Source organism: Lepidochelys kempii, chromosome 27, assembly GCF_965140285.1.
Source record: "Lepidochelys kempii isolate rLepKem1 chromosome 27, rLepKem1.hap1, whole genome shotgun sequence".
NCBI lineage: Eukaryota > Metazoa > Chordata > Testudines > Cheloniidae > Lepidochelys > Lepidochelys kempii.
The window spans coordinates 3,029,313-3,046,684 of NC_136406.1; the positions used below are offsets into that span (position 1 = coordinate 3,029,313).

At 57.1% G+C, this 17,372-nt stretch overlaps 1 protein-coding gene across 1 annotated transcript in view; it reads right to left on the minus strand.

The window, feature by feature from the left end:
* The window catches only part of ITGA2B (integrin subunit alpha 2b), a 64,605-nt gene that overhangs the window by 17,276 nt on the left and 29,957 nt on the right, over positions 1-17,372 (minus strand). Inside the window, 2 exon segments of the mRNA XM_073325514.2 lie at positions 16,386-16,491; positions 16,818-16,898. Of these exon segments, the coding sequence (XP_073181615.2) occupies positions 16,386-16,491; positions 16,818-16,898 (187 nt within the window).

The following is a 17,372-nucleotide window of genomic DNA, read 5'->3' on the forward strand; positions in this document are numbered from 1 at the left end:
CCGGCAACTGGGGAGGTTGTTCTATGCAACAGAACAGGGCCCCCAGGAGTCCCCAGAACTGTATCTTACTAAAAAGGAGATACTGGCCCTGGCTGCCGGCATTGTGCCAACGGAAATTGGGATTCCCCCCAGTTACAATGTGTTAGGTTTTAAGGCTGCAGTGTTAGACAGTTTGAATTCAAAAATGAAAGTAATTTTAGGACCCATAGATCCAGCTAGGGGATACCCCGAGTTCAAACAGGACATTTCTCGAGCAGCTGTAATTTTTCAAGACACACAGGGACAAGTGGGAAAAGGAAATAAGGACAGGAAAATAGAACTGGTCCAGGTAGTAACTTTTGCCAACAATGGCCCCCATTTGACCAAGGGAATCTGGGGACAGAAGGGCCCAATGCACAATGGTATGCTAGAGCAGTGGTTCCCAAACTTTAACAACCTGTGAACCCCTTTCAATAAAATGTCAAGTCTCGCAAACCCCCTCCTAAAAATGAATATTTCCAGGGATTTTCTCCTTTACCTGAGTATAAATTATGAAAGCAGTGATCTTGAAAATATAATTTTTTATGACATGCTTATTACACACTATTTATTATTAATTATTATTTATCATGGCTATATTTTTATTACATTATGAAAACAGCAACATCTTCCCAGATCTCACTTTCGTAGCTTGTATCACGTTGAATAAGCCTGTTATAAGACAAGGCTCCTAGTTTTCATCAAGGAGTATCAGCTGTGAAACAGCAGGGAGATATTTAAGAAGCCAACTGAAAGAGTTCCTCCTACACAAGCAGTCAGGTCTTGAGCAGTCCAGGCAAACAACGCTCGTTACAACGAAGCTTAAACTTGTTCTTCAGAATAATTTTAAAAACAAAACTAGCTGCCTATTGAATTTTAAAAACAACAAAAAACATCCACCTCCCTTTCCATTTCTTATAAGGAGTCTCGAAGTTTAAATCTCCTCACTGTGATAGATGTGCCTGCTTTGATCTGCTTAGCTCTTGGAAGTCCAGGGGCTCCGGGCTGCTGGCCCCGGGCTGCCCAGGGTTCCTAGGGACAACTCTGTCCGCCATTAGGGAATTATTTCCTGAGAACCCCCTGTAACATTTCACGAACCCCAGTTTGAGAACCACTGTGCTAGAGGAAGAGGATGGGGAGGAGTTCCAGGCAGCAGGGGAACAAGAAGGGGAAATGGATGTGGATACCAGATGCAAAGCAAAGGAGGTGAGGAGGGATTAAGAATGGTAGTATGGAGAAAACTCATGACAATAGGGAGGAGGTTGGTAGAATCACTGAGAATGTGTTACAAATCATTCAGGATACTGGATTGAAAGTTAGCAGAGCCAAGGCCCAGCTGGTACAGCAAGAGGTAAAATATTTAAGGGTCATATGGGGAAAGGAAGGATGAACCCCGGATGCACAATGGGTGAAACGGATTGGAAAACTTCTCAACCCTATTGATGTGGCATCCTTAAGAGCCATTTTGGGAACCCTGAACTTCTTGAGGGATTTCATTGAAATGTATGCGGTATGACAGGGTCGGGCCAGATGGCTACAGGAGAGTAACAGAAGGCAGATCATAGAATCATAGAATATCAGGGTTGGAAGGGACCTCAGGAGGTCATCTAGTCCAACCCCCTGCCCAGAGCAGGACCAATCCCTAACTAAATCATCCCAGCCAGGGGTTTGTCTAGCCTGACCTTAAAAACTTCTAAGGAAGGGGATTCCACCACCTCCCTAGGTTTCCAGTGTTTCACCACCCTCCTAGTGAAAAAGTTTTTCCTAATATCCAACCTAAACCTCCCCCACTGTAACTTGAGACCATTTCTCCTTGTTCTGTCATCTGCTATCACTGAGAATAGTCTAGATCCATCCTCTTTGGAACCCCCTTTCAGGTAGTTGAAAGCAGCTATCAAATCCCCCCTCATTCTTCTCTTCTGCAGACTAAATAACCCTAGTTCCCTCAGCCTCTCCTCATAAGTCATGTACTCCAGACCCCTAATCATTTTTGTTGCCCTTCGCTGGACTCTCTCCAATTTTTCCACATCCTTCTTGTAGTGTGGGGCCCAAAACTGGACACAGTACTCCAGACGAGGCCTCACCAATGTCGAATAGAGGGGAACGATCACGTCCCTCGATCTGCTAGCAATGCCCCTACTTATACACCCCAGATATATTAGCCCCAGGTTAAGTAGGTCCCTTTTCCCTGGGTAAGGTAACAGGGAAGGTTCCAGAACAATCAGGAACCTTCTGGAGACAATTAAGACAGACAGGCTGATTAGAACACCTGCAGCCAATCAAGAAGCTGCTAGACTCAATTAAGGCAGGCTAATCAGGGCACCTGGGTTTAAAAAGGAGCTCACTTCAGTTTGTGGTGCGCTTGTAAGGAGCTGGGAGCAAGAGGCGCTAACAGCGAGAACGCGGACTGTTGGAGGACTGAGGAGTACAAGTGTTATCAGACACCAGGAGGAAGGTCCTGTGGTGAGGATGAAGAAGGTGTTGGGAGGAGGCCATGGGGAAGTAGCCCAGGGAGTTGTAGCTGTCACACAGCTGTTCCAGGAGGCTCTCTAGACAGCTGCATTCCACAGGGCCCTGGGCTGGAACCCGGAGTAGAGGGCGGGCCCGGGTTCCCCCCAGATCCTCCCAACTCCTGGTCAGACACAGGAGGAGTCGACCTGGACTGTGGGTTCAGAAAAACGGCCAAGCTGAGGGCTGCCATGAAGCTCCAAGGCGAGCAAATCCGCCGATAAGCGCAAGATCCACCAAGGTAGAGGAGGAACTTTGTCACAGCGGACAAGAATCACCCACTGTATTTTCTCCTAAAGAAAGGGCAGCAGTGGGAGTGGGGGCCTGATCACGCAGAGGCATTGCTGACCCTGAAACAGGCCCTGGCCCAGGCCCCAGCCCTAGCATACCCGAACGTGGGAGAATCGTTTATCCTGCAATTGGCTAGTACTGATATCGCCCTAGAACCAGCGCTGTTACAGAAAGCTTGGGGAAGTTACGACTTGTGGCTTATGAGTGCAAAACGCTTAAGCTTGGCCTTAGTGTGGGCCTTGCAGCATTGGGAATATATAATTGGAGGATCCAAAGTCATAGTACAAACAATACATTCCCCATTGAAATACGTAATACCAGGAAAGGCGCAGGAAGGGCAGGTATCTAATCCTAGGTTGGCACGAAGGACGCTGGTCCTTGTAAATCGAGGGATAACTGTAGAAAGGGGAAAGGTGCTGTCCCCTGCACCATGTGGCCTTGTAGCTCAAGGACAAGAGCATGAGTGTCCCCTGCCAGAGTATAACAAGGTGGAGGGGCCAGTGAAATCAGGACTCACCCTAAAGAAAGCTGAGGAGAAAAATGCACAAATCTGGGTCGTGGCTGGGTCGAGCTATTTTCGTGCTGAGAGAGCTAAGACCGGGTGTGGAGCTGTGACGGTAAATACCAACCAGGACCAAAAGGCTCCAGTAAAGACACACAAGCTGCAGAAGTCGAGGCGGTACTGAAGGGGTTCCAGGGGGAGGATCAGGAAGCCCCCCTGGCAATATTTACCTCTTCGGACTGGGTGTGCAGAGCCACAGTGGGGTGGCTGCCCATCTGGGCCGGGAGGGGTATGTGCCCGGGAGATGGAAAGCCAGGAGCTCATGCACAGTAGTGGGAGCAACTGGCGGCTTTAAGAAAGGGTAGAAGGCTGGATACTTATGTAACACGTGTGAAAGCCCATCAGAGACCAGGGAGAGAGGAAGGACTTTGGAATAACAGGGCAGATGTGTTAGCCAAACAAGGGGAAGAGGAGGTAATCCATGTAGTAACCAGAACATGAAAACAGGTGAAAAGTCCAGAGATTGGATTTGCAAACTCTGCAAGAAGGGGATGAAGAAATTAAACAATTACTGAAGCAAGAAACAATCAGAGGAAAATGGCATGTACAAAAAGACCCACAAGGGGCAGTGTGGGTCATGGGGCATGACTCAGACCTTGGGAAACAGCCTAAAAGGTGGCTAGTGCCTAAGAAAGTTAGGACTGAATTGATTCAATACGTGCATGAGGAAGGGCATGTACTACGGTCAAAGATCCAGAGGTACAAAAGGGTCCCATTGCTCACTGAAGGATTGAGGGTCTATGGGGCCGGTTACGGATAGGCTACATTGGACCTCTACCGGTTACCCCAAGAAACAACAAGTATTGACTGGTGATTGTAGATCTGTCACGGAGTGTGGGGGAGTCCAGGCCCTGCACCCCTCTTCCTGGGATCCACTGAGACTCTCAGCCAGCCAGTAAAACAGAAGGTTTATTGGACAACAGGAACACAGTCCACAACAGAGCTTGTGGGTACAACCAGGACCCCTCAATCACGTCCTTCTGGGGGAGCAGGGAGCTTAGACCCCAGCCCTGGGGTTCCCTGTGTTCCTCCACCCAGCCCCAAACTGAAACCAAACCCACCCAGCAGGTTCCCTGCTGCAGCCTCTGTTCACATTCCTGGGCAGAGGTGTTACCTCCCCCTCCCCCTCCTGGCTCAGGTGACAGGCTCTCAGGTCTCCCATCCCCAGGGCACGTTCCCAGGTCAACACTCCCCCCCTCCCTGCTGAGTCACATCATCACATCTCTCCCCCCTTCGAGACTGAACTGAGCGGGGTCACGCTGACCAGTGACCTGGGGAAGTTCGGGGCCCCCTCTCCGGGACAGCGCATCCGCTATCAGGTTGGCACTTCCCTTCACGTGGACCACGTCCATGTCGTAATCCTGCAGGAGCAGGCTCCATCTCAGGAGCTTGGCGTTGGCTCCTTTCATCTGGTGCAGCCAGGTCAGGGGAGAGTGGTCGGTGTAGACAGTGAAGTGTCGCCCGAAGAGATAGGGCTCTAGTTTCTTGAGGGCCCACACCATGGCCAGGCACTCCTTCTCGATGGCCGCGTAGTGTTGCTCCCGGGGTAGCAACTTCTTGCTCAGGTACACGATGGGGTGTCTCTCCCCCTTTTCATCCTCCTGCATTAACACCGCCCCCAGTCCCGTGTCTGAGGCGTCGGTGAACACCACAAAGGGCTTGTCAAAGTCTGGGTTTGCCAGAACTGGGCCACTGACCAGAGCCTTCTTCAGCGCTCGGAAAGCCACCTGGCACTGCTCGGTCCAGACCACCTTGTCTGGCTTCCCCTTCTTGCATAGCTCCGTGATGGGGGTGGCGATGGCGCTAAAGTGGGGCACAAATCTTCGGTAGTATCCTGCCATCCCAATAAAGGCTTGGACCTGCTTTTTGGTGTGGGGAGCGGGCCAGTCTCTGATCACCTCCACCTTGGCTGGTTCCAGCTTTAGGCGGCCGCTCCCCACCCGATGGCCCAGGTAAGATACTTCCGCCATCCCCACCTTGCACTTCTCCGCTTTTACAGTCAGCCCAGCCCCCTGGAGTCGGTCCAGCACTTGTCTAACCTGGGACACGTGGTCCTCCCAGGTCTGGCTAAAGACACAGATGTCATCAATATACGCCACGGCAAAACTCTCCATCCCCCTCAGGAGCTGGTCCACTAGGCGCTGGAAGGTGGCCGGCGCTCCCTTGAGGCCGAAAGGCAGGGTCAGGAACTCATAGAGCCCCAGAGGGGTGATAAAGGCCGATTTCAGTCGGGCATCTGCATCCAGCGGCACTTGCCAGTAGCCCTTTGTAAGGTCCATGGTGGTAAGGTACCTAGCTCCTCCCAACTTGTCTAGGAGCTCGTCCGGCCTGGGCATGGGGTAGGCATCAGATACAGTGATGGCATTGAGCTTCCGATAGTCCACACAGAACCGGACCGACCCGTCCTTTTTGGGGACCAGCACCACCGGCGAGGCCCAAGGGCTGGCAGATGGCTGGATCACCCCCAAAGCCAGCATGTCCCGGACCTCTCTTTCCAGGTCCTGAGCAGTTTTCCCTGTGACTCGGAAGGGGGAGCATCTTATCGGCGGGTGCGACCCTGTCTGCACCCGGTGGACAGTCAGATTAGTGCGTCCAAGCTGGTTGGAAAACAGCTGTCGGTACGGATGCAGCACCCCCCTGACCTCAGCTTGCTGGGCAGGGGTTAGCTGATCCGAGAGGGGAATTGTTTCCAGGGGGAAACCAGCTCTGGTCCCAGGGAATAGATCTACTAAAGGGTCATCTCCCTGCTCTTCCCACTGTCCACACACGGCCAACACCACATTCCCCCTGGCATAATATGGCTTCATCATATTCACATGGTACACCCGGCGGTGGTGCGCCCGGTTTGACAGCTCCACCACATAGTTTACCTCATTGAGCTGCTTGACGACCTTGAAAGGGCCCTCCCAGGCGGCCTGTAGTTTGTTCTTTCTCACAGGGATGAGAAACATCACCGGATCCCCGGTGGCGTAGGCACGGGCCCGCGCCGTGCGGTCATACCAGACCTTCTGCTTCTTCTGGGCTCTGGCCAGATTCTCCCTGGCCAGGCTTATGAGTTCAGCCAGTCTCTCTCGGAAGATCAGGACATACTCCACCATTGACTCTCCATCGGGAGTGGCCTTCCCCTCCCACTCGTCTCTCATCAGGTCCAGGGGGCCCCTCACCCTCCTGCCATATAACAGTTCGAAAGGCGAAAATCCGGTCGACTCCTGGGGCACCTCCCTGTACGCGAACAGCAGGTGAGGTAAGTACTTGTCCCAGTCCTGCGGGTGCTGGTTCATAAAGGTTTTCAGCATCATCTTTAGCGTCCCGTTAAACCTCTCCACCAGCCCATTGGACTGGGGGTGATAAGCTGAGGCCCAGTCGTGCCGGACCCCACATTTCTCCCACAAGCACCGGAGCAGGGCCGACATGAAGTTGGAGCCTTGGTCTGTCAAGACTTCCTTGGGGAACCCCACTCGGCTGAAAATGGTCAGGAGCGCATCGGCCACGGTGTCTGCTTCAATGGAAGCTAAGGGCACTGCCTCGGGGTAGCGGGTGGCAAAATCTACCACCACCAGAATGTATTTCTTCCCCGACCGGGTCGTCTTGCTGAGAGGCCCCACGATGTCCATGGCCACCTTCTGGAAAGGCTCCTCTATGATGGGCAAAGGTCTCAAAGCCGCTTTCCCCTTGTCCCGGGCCTTCCCCACCCTCTGACAGGGGTCACAGGATCGGCAATACTGCCGGACCGTGGTAAAGACCCCGGGCCAGTAAAAGTTCTGTAGCAACCTCTGCCGGGTGCGCCGGATTCCCTGGTGCCCTGCGAGGGGGATGTCATGGGCCAGGTACAGGAGCTTGCGGCGATACTTCTGGGGGACCCCCAGCTGCCTCCTGATCCCACAGGACTCTACTTCCCTTGGGGGAGCCCATTCTCGGTACAGGAACCCCTTCTCCCACAGGAACCTCTCCTGGCAGCCTCTCCTCACGGTCCGTCCCACACTGAGGTCGGCCCAGTCCCTGAGCTTCCGCAAGGAGGGATCTTTCCTCAACTCGGCCTGGAACTCAGCAGCTGGGGCAGGGACGGGGCCCGGTTCCCTCTCGCTGGCCAGGTCTGAGGCCTCCGCCTCTCTGAGCCGTGCCCCTCGGCCCTCCCTCCCCACCAGGGTAGGGTCCTGCGCCTCCGGTGTGATACCCTCCCCGAGGTCAGGGCGCAGTGCCCCTCGCCGGCTCTGGCTACGCGTCACAACCAGGGCGGTCTGGGGCTTGCTTGGCCAGTCCTCTAGGTCTCCCCCCATCAAAACTTCAGTGGGCAAATGGTGGTGTACCCCCACATCCTTGGGGCCCTCCTTGGCCCCCCATTTCAGGTGTACCCTTGCCACGGGCACCTTAAATGGGGTCCCGCCCACCCCTGTCAGGGTCAGATAGGTGTTGGGCACCACCCGATCTGGGGCCACCACCTCGGGCCGGGCCAGCGTCACCTCCGCGCCCGTATCCCAGTATCCATTGACCTTCCTCCCATCCACCTCCAGGGGGACAAGGCACTCTCTCCGGAGGGACAGCCCTGCGCCCACCCTGTAAACCGAGCACCCTGAGTCCAGAGCCTCCAGCCCTCTGGTGGAGCTGGCCTGGGGTACTCTTCCCTCCGGGGCAGGTGGTAAACTGGTAGGCCCCCTTTTCTGGGTCGTCTGCCCCTCGTCCAGCTGGGTCCCTACCCAGTTAACCCTGGGTAGGTTGGGTCTGCTCAGTCTGTCCCTGAGCCCGGGGCACTGGGACCGTACGTGGCCTCTCTGGCCACAGTGATAGCAGCTCAGGTCACGTTGGTCCCCTCGAGCGGGTCGGAGGGGCCCGACGCCAGGCGTTCCCCTTGGGAGGGGGTTCTCCCTATTTCCCCGCTGGGAGGCCCCCTGGTGACTCTCTCTCTGCATCGGGGGGGGCCTGTTCTTTTGGGACTCCTCCCAGCTACCCCCTGACCGACTGTTCACAAACTCGTCGGCCAGCTGCCCTGCGTGCTGGGGGTTCTCGAGCTTTTTGTCCACCAGCCACAGCCTCAGGTCGGACGGGCACTGTTCATACAGTTGCTCCAGTACGATTAGGTCCAGCAGGTCCTCTTTAGCTCGGGCCCCAGCTGTCCACTTGCGGGCATACCCCTGCATCCGGTTGACCCGTTGTAGGTAGGTGACCTCAGGCGTTTTACGCTGACTCCGGAACCTTCTCCGGTACATCTCGGGGGTCAGCCCAAACTCACGGAGCAGGGCCTGCTTGAACAGTTCATAGTCCCCTGCCTCCGCCCCTGTCATTCGGCTGTACACCTCCACGGCTTTGGGGTCCAGTAAGGGGGTGAGAAACTGGAGCCTGTTTGCAGGGTCAACCCTGTGCAGCTCACAGGCATTCTCAAAGGCCGTCAGGAAGCTATCTGTGTCCTCCCCCTCCTTACGCTGGGCCAGGAAGCACTTATTAAAGTTCCTTGCAGTCTTGGGTCCCCCCACACTCACCGCAGCCGGGGCCCCACTGCTCCTCAGCCTGGCCAGCTCCAGTTCATGCTGTCTTTGTTTCTCCTTCTCCTGACGCTCCCTCTCCTTCTCCTGACGCTCCCTCTCCTTCTCCTCCTGCTCATGTTGACCTTGTTTCTCCTCATGTTGACGTTGTTTTTCATGATCCTCCAGCTCCCTCATTTTCATCTCCCTCTCCCATTCCAGCCGCCTCCGCTCCAGGGATGGGGAGCTCCGCTGGGAGGATCCCCTGCTGGGTGCCGGGGTCAGGGTGCCCTCGGTATTCGCTGGGCTTCCCCCAACCCCTCCCCCGGACATAGGTAGGAAGGGTCTCGGGATGTCCTCAGCAGCAGTCTGACCCCTCCCAGCCCGGTCAGGCCCCAGGGCCCACGCTGCGTCCCCCGGGCAGCTTCCCTCAGGGACAGGGATCGGGTCATCCAAGCGATCCCTCTCCTCCAGCTGGGCAATCAGCTGTTCCTTGGTGGACCTCCCGATGCGCAGCCCCCTCTGCCTGCACAGCTCCACCAGGTCGCTCTTAAGGCGTTTAGCGTACATCTCCCTGCTGGCCCCTCGCAGGCCGGGCAGCTTTCTACGGTTTCCAGGAAAAACCCCTCGTGTGCCAGTCCTTCTTGAGGTCACCACCTCTTTGCCAGGGTCGAGCTGCAGACTCCTCCGCCCCTGGGACCGCTCGCTGCAATCCCCCGGGGGACCCTGTTACTGCAAAAGTCCTTCTCTCTGGTCACACATTCCCAGGGGTTAACCGCCCCCCGAAACCGTCTCTCTCTGAATCTTCAGCACGCCTGGTCCCTGTCAATCCCCCTTCGTTTTACTGCTCCCCAGTCACTTACTGCAGGAAGCGCCGTTCACGGGGTGCAGTACATCCCACCGCTGCCACCAGTTGTCACGGAGTGTGGGGGAGTCCAGGCCCTGCACCCCTCTTCCTGGGATCCACTGAGACTCTCAGCCAGCCAGTAAAACAGAAGGTTTATTGGACAACAGGAACACAGTCCACAACAGAGCTTGTGGGTACAACCAGGACCCCTCAATCACGTCCTTCTGGGGGAGCAGGGAGCTTAGACCCCAGCCCTGGGGTTCCCTGTGTTCCTCCACCCAGCCCCAAACTGAAACCAAACCCACCCAGCAGGTTCCCTGCTGCAGCCTCTGTTCACATTCCTGGGCAGAGGTGTCACCTCCCCCTCCCCCTCCTGGCTCAGGTGACAGGTTCTCAGGTCTCCCATCCCCAGGGCACGTTCCCAGGTCAACACTCCCCCCTCCCTGCTGAGTCACATCATCACAAGAGCCCTTTACAAAATGGCTACAGGCCATCCCAGCAAAGACTAACCCAGCTTTGACTATACCCCGGCAATTGTTTAATGTGGTGTTTAGCCGGTGGGGGCTGCCCAAAGAAATCGATTCAGTCCAAGGGCCACACTCCACTGGGGAAACCAGGCAGAAAATATGTAAATTATTAGGCATTAAGCAAAGGTTCCATATTGCGGGCCACCCCCAATCCTCAGGACAAGTGGAATGAACTCACCGCACTCTAAAGGAGGCTTTAAGAAAAATGGTAAAAGAAAATGAAAAAAATTGGGATAAAAAACTGCCTCTGATTCTAATGGCCCTAAGGTCAGTCGCAGCAAGTCATGGTTATACTCCTTTGTAGCAATGACAGGAAGGGACATGAGACCACCCCAACAATGGTGGCTAGATGTAGATATTCCAGATGGGTGGCAACCCAAAGTGCTAAATGACCAGTGGATCCGGTCCCTTTGAAAGGTGCTAACAGAAACCCACAAGAAAAGAGCAGAACAATTGGGCCTTAATGTAAAAAAGGTGGATAAAAGGCCAGGCTGGGTAAAAAGGCCGGTTGAGTAGGAGGTTGGAGACCAGGTGCTGCATCTGAAATGTGCAGAACAAGCTCATTCTTTGGGTATGAAATGGGAAGGCCCAGGGAACACTGTGGACAAGACCAGCCCAACAGCATACCAGGGAGAAATCTGATCAAAAAGGCTAAAATGGCAGAGGTGTTACCTCCCCCTCCCCCTCCTGGCTCAGGTGACAGGCTCTCAGGTCTCCCATCCCCAGGGCACATTCCCAGGTCAACACTGCCCCCTCCCTGCTGCGTCACAGAAGGGACCTCAGGAGGTTCTAGTCCAACCCCCTGCTCAAAGCAGGACCGATCCCCGACTAAATCACCCCAGCCATGGCTTTGTCAAGCCTGACCTTAAAAACTTCTAAGGAAGGAGATTCCCTAGGTAACGCATTCCAGTGTTTCACCACCCTCCTAGTGAAAAAGTTTTTCCTAATATCCAACCTAAACCTCCCCCCACTGTAACTTGAGACCATTACTCCTCGTTCTGTCATCTGCCACCACTGAGAACAGTCTAGATCCATCCTCTTTGGAACCCCCTTTCAGGTAGTTGAAAGCAGCTATCAAATCCCCCCTCATTCTTCTCTTCTGCAGACTAAACAATCCCAGTTCCCTCAGCCTCTCCTCATAAGTCATGTGTTCCAGTCCCCTAATCATTTTTGTTGCCCTTCGCTGGACGCTTTCCAATTTTTTCACATCCTTCTTGTAGTGTGGAGCCCAAAACTGGACACAGTACTCCAGATGAGACCTCACCAATGTTGAATAGAGGGGAACGATCACGTCCCTCGTTCTGCTGGCAATGCTCCTACTTATACATCCCAAAATTCCATTGGCCTTCTTGGCAACAAGGGCACACTGCTGACTCATATCCAGCTTCTCGTCCACTGTCACCCCTAGGTCCTTTTCTGCAGAACTGCTGCCTAGCTGCTCGGTCCCTAGTCCGTAGCAGTGCATGGGATTCTTCCGTCCTAAGTGCAGGACTCTGCACTTGTCCTTGTTGAACCTCATCAGATTTCTTTTGGCCCAATCCTCTAATTTGTCTAGGGCCCTCTGTATCCTATCCCTACCCTCCAGCGTATCTACCATTCCTCCCAGTTTAGTGTCATCTGCAAACTTGCTGAGGGTGCAATCCACACCATCCTCCAGATCATTTATGAAGATACTGAACAAAACCGGCCTGAGGGCCGACCCTTGGGGCACTCCACTAGATACCAGCTGCCAACTAGACATGGAGCCATTGATCACTACCCGTTGAGCCCGACGATCTAGCCAGCTTTCTATCCACCTTAAGGTCCATTCATCCAGCCCATACTTCTTTAACTTGCTTTCAGGTATACTGTGGGAGACTGTGTCAAAAGCTTTGCTAAAGTCAAGGAACAACACGTCCACTGCTTTCCCCTCATCCACAGAGCCAGTTATCTCGTCATAAATAAATAATCCCAGTCCCCTCAGCCTCTCCTCATAAGTCATGTGCTCCAGACCCCTAATCATTTTTGTTGCCCTCTGCTGGACTCTTTCCAATTTTTCCACATCCTTCTTGTAGCATGGGTGTAGCTTAGCAGGGATCAAGTTTCACTATATAAACTGGGGTCCAAGAATGAGACCAGCTGGGAAGAGAAGAATAAGAAGGAAAAGCTTGGAAGAAGAATAACTCACCCCCAAGACTCAGCCTAAGATCAGAGCTGTTAAGAATCCTCTGCACGACCGTGATGTGCAGCAACTAGGACCCAGACAAGACCAACCTTGCCTGGCCAACAGGGAAAGTCTGCCTGCATGATCAGGACTGGTGAGTAGGGCGTTGTAGGCTTAATGAGCATTCTGCTTGGTAAGTGTTAATAAATAGAGGATCAGGATATTACCGTGTAAGGCTCGGTCACTGGTAAAAGGTCCTACACGCCTGCAGAAGTAGGATACACCCTACGTATTGGGAAAGAGTGTGGGTACTTAAATTGACCGGGTTAGTTACTCCCTGAGCCCTATGAGTTGGGTAAGGGTAGCTGCTTTTTGCCTGGAGCCCTATGAACTGGGGAAAGGTGGGATGCCCTAATGTGTGCTGGTAACACAACGTAGCAGCCTGGCCCCTGGGGCTGGGGCTGGAGCCTGGGCTGGGGACCCAGCGAGGGGGGTAATGTCTCTCTGATGCCAGCTTTAGCCCCTTAGCACAAGCCTGAGTCACTTAACTGAGACTCGCAGCTGTGCAGGTTGATTTTTTGCTATGAGGACGGAAGAACAGCCCCACTGGCTCGGAGCCTTTGTCCGTCTAGCCCAGTCCATGTCTCTGACTGTGGCCGGTGCCAGATACTTCAGAGGGAATGAACAGAACAGGCCACCATAGAGTGAGCCAGCCCCCCTCATCCAGGCCCAGCTTCTGGCAGTCAGAGGTTAGGGATACCCAGAGCATGGGGTACATCCCTGCCCATCCTGGCTAATAGCCACTGGTGGGCCTGTCCTCTAGGAACCGACCTCATTCTTTTTTGAACCCTGTTATAGTCTTGGCCTTCACAACATCCTCTAGCAAAGAGTTCCACAGACTGACTGTGCGTTGTGTGAAGAAATGCTGCCTTCGGTTCGTTTTAAACCTGCTGCCGATTCCTTTCATTGGGTGACCCCTCGTTCTTGTGTTTTGAGAAGGAGTAAATAACACTTTCTTATTCACTTTCTCCACACCAGTCATGAGTTGATAGACCTCTACCATATCCCCCCTCAGTCGTCTCCTTTCCAAGCTGAAAAGTCCCAGGCTTATTAATCTCTCCTACAACGGAAGCTGTTCCAGACACTCAGCATTTCCACTGCCCTTTTCTGAACCTTTTCCAATTCCAATATTTTTTTTCAAGATGGGGCGACCACATCTGCACATAGTGTTCCAGGTGTGGGCGTTCCATGGATTTATATAGAGGCAACATGACATAGATATATCTAAGAGAAGGGTGCAGGGTTGGGTGATTAACCCGCTGGCAAGGGGAGCCAGCTCATCAGCTGGGGGCTGTTAACCGGGAGGAGGCAGGGGGGTCTGGAAGCCCAGGGTCCCAGCAAGGTGACTCCTCCTTCCCCCCCTCACCTGAGCCTAGGGGGACGCTGACGCTTGGGAAAAGCCTGATGAGGCTGGGACGTGATGCAGTAAATAGTGCTGGGGGGGGGACACATATGGGTGGGGGGGGAGGGCGGCTCGCAACGAGACAACCAGGGATAGGGGGTGCGCCCGGCAATGCTGAATGGAGCATGCGAGGGCAGTATGGAACAGAGCGCGTGTGCATACGTGTACCAGCCCGTGTGGGTGTGGGTGTACCTGCGTGTGTATATACCAGTGCAGGTGCATGCACGTGTGCGGGTGTACACGTGTGTGTGTACCAGCGTGTATGGGCGTGGGTGTACCGGGGCAGGTGCGGGTGTACCGGGGTGCCCAGGTGCGGGTGTACCAGCGCGTGTGAGGAGGGGGTGCCCGGTGTGTGTGTACCAGTGCGTGTGTGCAGGGTGGGTGCCCGGTGTGTGTGTACCAGCGTGTGTGCGGGGAGGTGCGTGTGTACCAGCACGTGTGCAGGGTGGGTGCCCGGGGGCGTGTGTACCAGTGCGTGTGCAGGGTGGGTGCCCGGGGGTGTGTGTACCAGCACATGTGCAGGGTGGGTGCCTGGGGATGTGTGTACCAGCGTGTGTGCAGGGTGGGTGCCCAGGGGGGGGTGTACCAGCGCGTGTGCAGGGTGGGTGCCCGGGGGGGTGTGTACCAGCGCGTGTGCAGGGTGGGTGCCCGGGGATGTGTGTACCAGCGTGTGTGCAGGGTGGGTGCCAGGGGGGGGTGTACCAGCGCGTGTGCAGGGTGGGTGCCCGGGGGGGTGTGTACCAGCGCGTGTGCAGGGTGGGTGCCCGGGGGTGTGTGTACCAGTGCGTGTGCAGGGTGGGTGCCCGGGGGCGTGTGTACCAGCGGGTGTGCAGGGTGGGTGCCCGGGGGTGTGTGTACCAGCACATGTGCAGGGTGGGTGCCTGGGGATGTGTGTACCAGCGTGTGTGCAGGGTGGGTGCCCGGGGGGGGTGTACCAGCGCGTGTGCAGGGTGGGTGCTCGGGGGGGTGTGTACCAGCGCGTGTGCAGGGTGGGTGCCCGGGGGTGTGTGTACCAGTGCGTGTGCAGGGTGGGTGCCCGGGGGCATGTGTACCAGCGGGTGTGCAGGGTGGGTGCCCGGGGGCGTGTGTACCAGCGCGTGTGCAGGGTGGGTGCCCGGGGGTGTGTGTACCAGCGCGTGTGCAGGGTGGGTGCCCGGGGGCATGTGTACCAGTGCGTGTGCAGGGTGGGTGCCCAGGGGGGTGTGTACCAGCGCGTGTGCAGGGTGGGTGCCCGGGGGCGTGTGTACCAGCGCGTGTGCAGGGTGGGTGCCCGGGGGTGTGTGTACCAGCGCGTGTGCAGGGTGGGTGCCCGGGGTCATGTGTACCAGTGCGTGTGCAGGGTGGGTGCCTGGGGGTGTGTGTACCAGCACGTGTGCAGGGTGGGTGCCCGGGGATGTGTGTACCAGCGTGTGTGCAGGGTGGGTGCCCGGGGGCGTGTGTACCAGCGCGTGTGCAGGGTGGGTGCCCGGGGGCGTGTGTACCAGCGTGTGTGCAGGGTGGGTGCCCAGGGGGGTGTGTACCAGCGTGTGTGCAGGGTGGGTGCCCAGGGGGGTGTGTACCAGCGCGTGTGCAGGGTGGGTGCCCGGGGGTGTGTGTACCAGCACATGTGCAGGGTGGGTGCCTGGGGATGTGTGTACCAGCGTGTGTGCAGGGTGGGTGCCCAGGGGGGTGTGTACCAGCGCGTGTGCAGGGTGGGTGCCCGGGGGCGTGTGTACCAGTGCGTGTGCAGGGTGGGTGCCCGGGGGCGTGTGTACCAGCGCGTGTGCAGGGTGGGTGCCCGGGGGCGTGTGTACCAGTGCGTGTGCAGGGTGGGTGCCCGGGGGCGTGTGTACCAGCGCGTGTGCAGGGTGGGTGCCCGGGGGTGTGTGTACCAGTGCGTGTGCAGGGTGGGTGCCCGGAGGCGTGTGTACCAGCGCGTGTGCAGGGTGGGTGCCCGGGGGTGTGTGTACCAGCGCGTGTGCAGGGTGGGTGCCCGAGGCGTGTGTACCAGCGCGTGTGCAGGGTGGGTGCCCGGGGGTGTGTACCAGCGCGTGTGTGTGGGGGGGGTGTGTGCAGGAGGCTGACACGTGGTCTCCAGGAGCCATGCTGACCCCTTTTGATCAGCCCCATTCTGAGCTGGCGCAGTGGGGTACAGGGGTGCCAGGGCCCTGCTCTGCCTACGCACAGGCCCAGCCTTGAAGTCAGCTCTCCCCCGGGCCACGCACGAGCCTCCCAGGCTCCCTGTACCAACCAAAGCCAAGCCCCGCTGCCCCCCAGCCCATGCATCCCCCCAGGACGGGCGCTCGGAGAGCCTCCCAGCCAGAGGAGCCGTGCACAGGGCTCTCCACCCCGGGGTGCTCCTGGATGACATCAGGCACCAGCTGGGGAGGGGCAGAATTCAACCTGGGCCATGGCGGGGGGCCTAGCTGTGAAACATCTGGCATGGGCCACTGGGAGGGGTCAGGACCGGGGGGCCCACTGCCCGGTTCCAGGCGGGGGGCAGGACTAGGGGGCCCATTACCCAGCTCCGGGTGGGGGAAGGAGGCCCAGCCCGCCCCCGGCCCTGTGTCCCCCCGCGCTGCGGGGCCATACCTGATAGACATGCTCCACCCTGGGCCCGTGTTCCTCCAGCCGGCGGCTGCCCTCCACCTGTTCCCAGCCCGCCACTGGCAGCACCACGGTGGCTGGCAGCGAATTCCTGCGGGAGCCAAGGCGGGCAGGCTGAGGGCTCCCACTTTCGAGCGCTAGGCCCTGGCTCCCACCCACCCCAGGGTCGGCTGCAGGCTCCGGCTGGCCCCAGGCTCGGCAGGGCTCCCCGAGTGGGGCTGCTGCGCTCCACAGGGGGAGGCTACGTGGCGCTAACCCCAGCCCTGCCGGAGGTGCCGTCGGAGGGCACCCAGGTGGCACTGAATGGTGTCTCAGCCACCGCCACCGCCCAACCCCACCCCGCTCTGGATCCCAGATCTGCTCCCCCAGGGCAGCGGGCCCTGCTCTGCCCGTCCCCCGGGCCCGCGGTGCCCTCACCCTCGCAGGTCCAGCAGCGCGGCGGCCTTGATGGGGATCTGCACCTGCTCCACGTTGCTGTCGGGGCTGTGGCTGTTCTTGCTGCGGCCACAGGGGAAAAGCCAGGTCAGCCGCAGCATCCGGCGGGGCCCTGCTGGGACAGAGCCGGGCAGAGGCGACCGGCGCGAGGGGCTACAGCGGGGGATGGGAACTCCTGGGTCCTATTCCTGGCCTGGGAGGGAACTGGGGCTAGTGGCTAGAGCAGGGAACTGGGACCCAGGACTTCTGGGTCCTATTCCTGCTTCCACTCCTGGGCAACCTGGGGCTGCGAGCTCCCAGGAGGGCTAATTTGGTAACGTTCCCAAAGCGCTTTGAGATCCAAAGACAGGGCCAGCCCTGGGAGCCTTCCCCGCTGCTCTGGGCTGAGCTTTGCCCCACTCAGAGCCCAGGGCCTGGGGCAGGCTGGCAGTGGGGCGGGAGCTGGGGCCCCTGCCTGGGCTCTGCCCCAGAGTGACCGATGGGTGAGGTGAAAGGAGTGTCCCAGGCCAGCCAGCACGGCCTGGGGGTGGCTCAGGG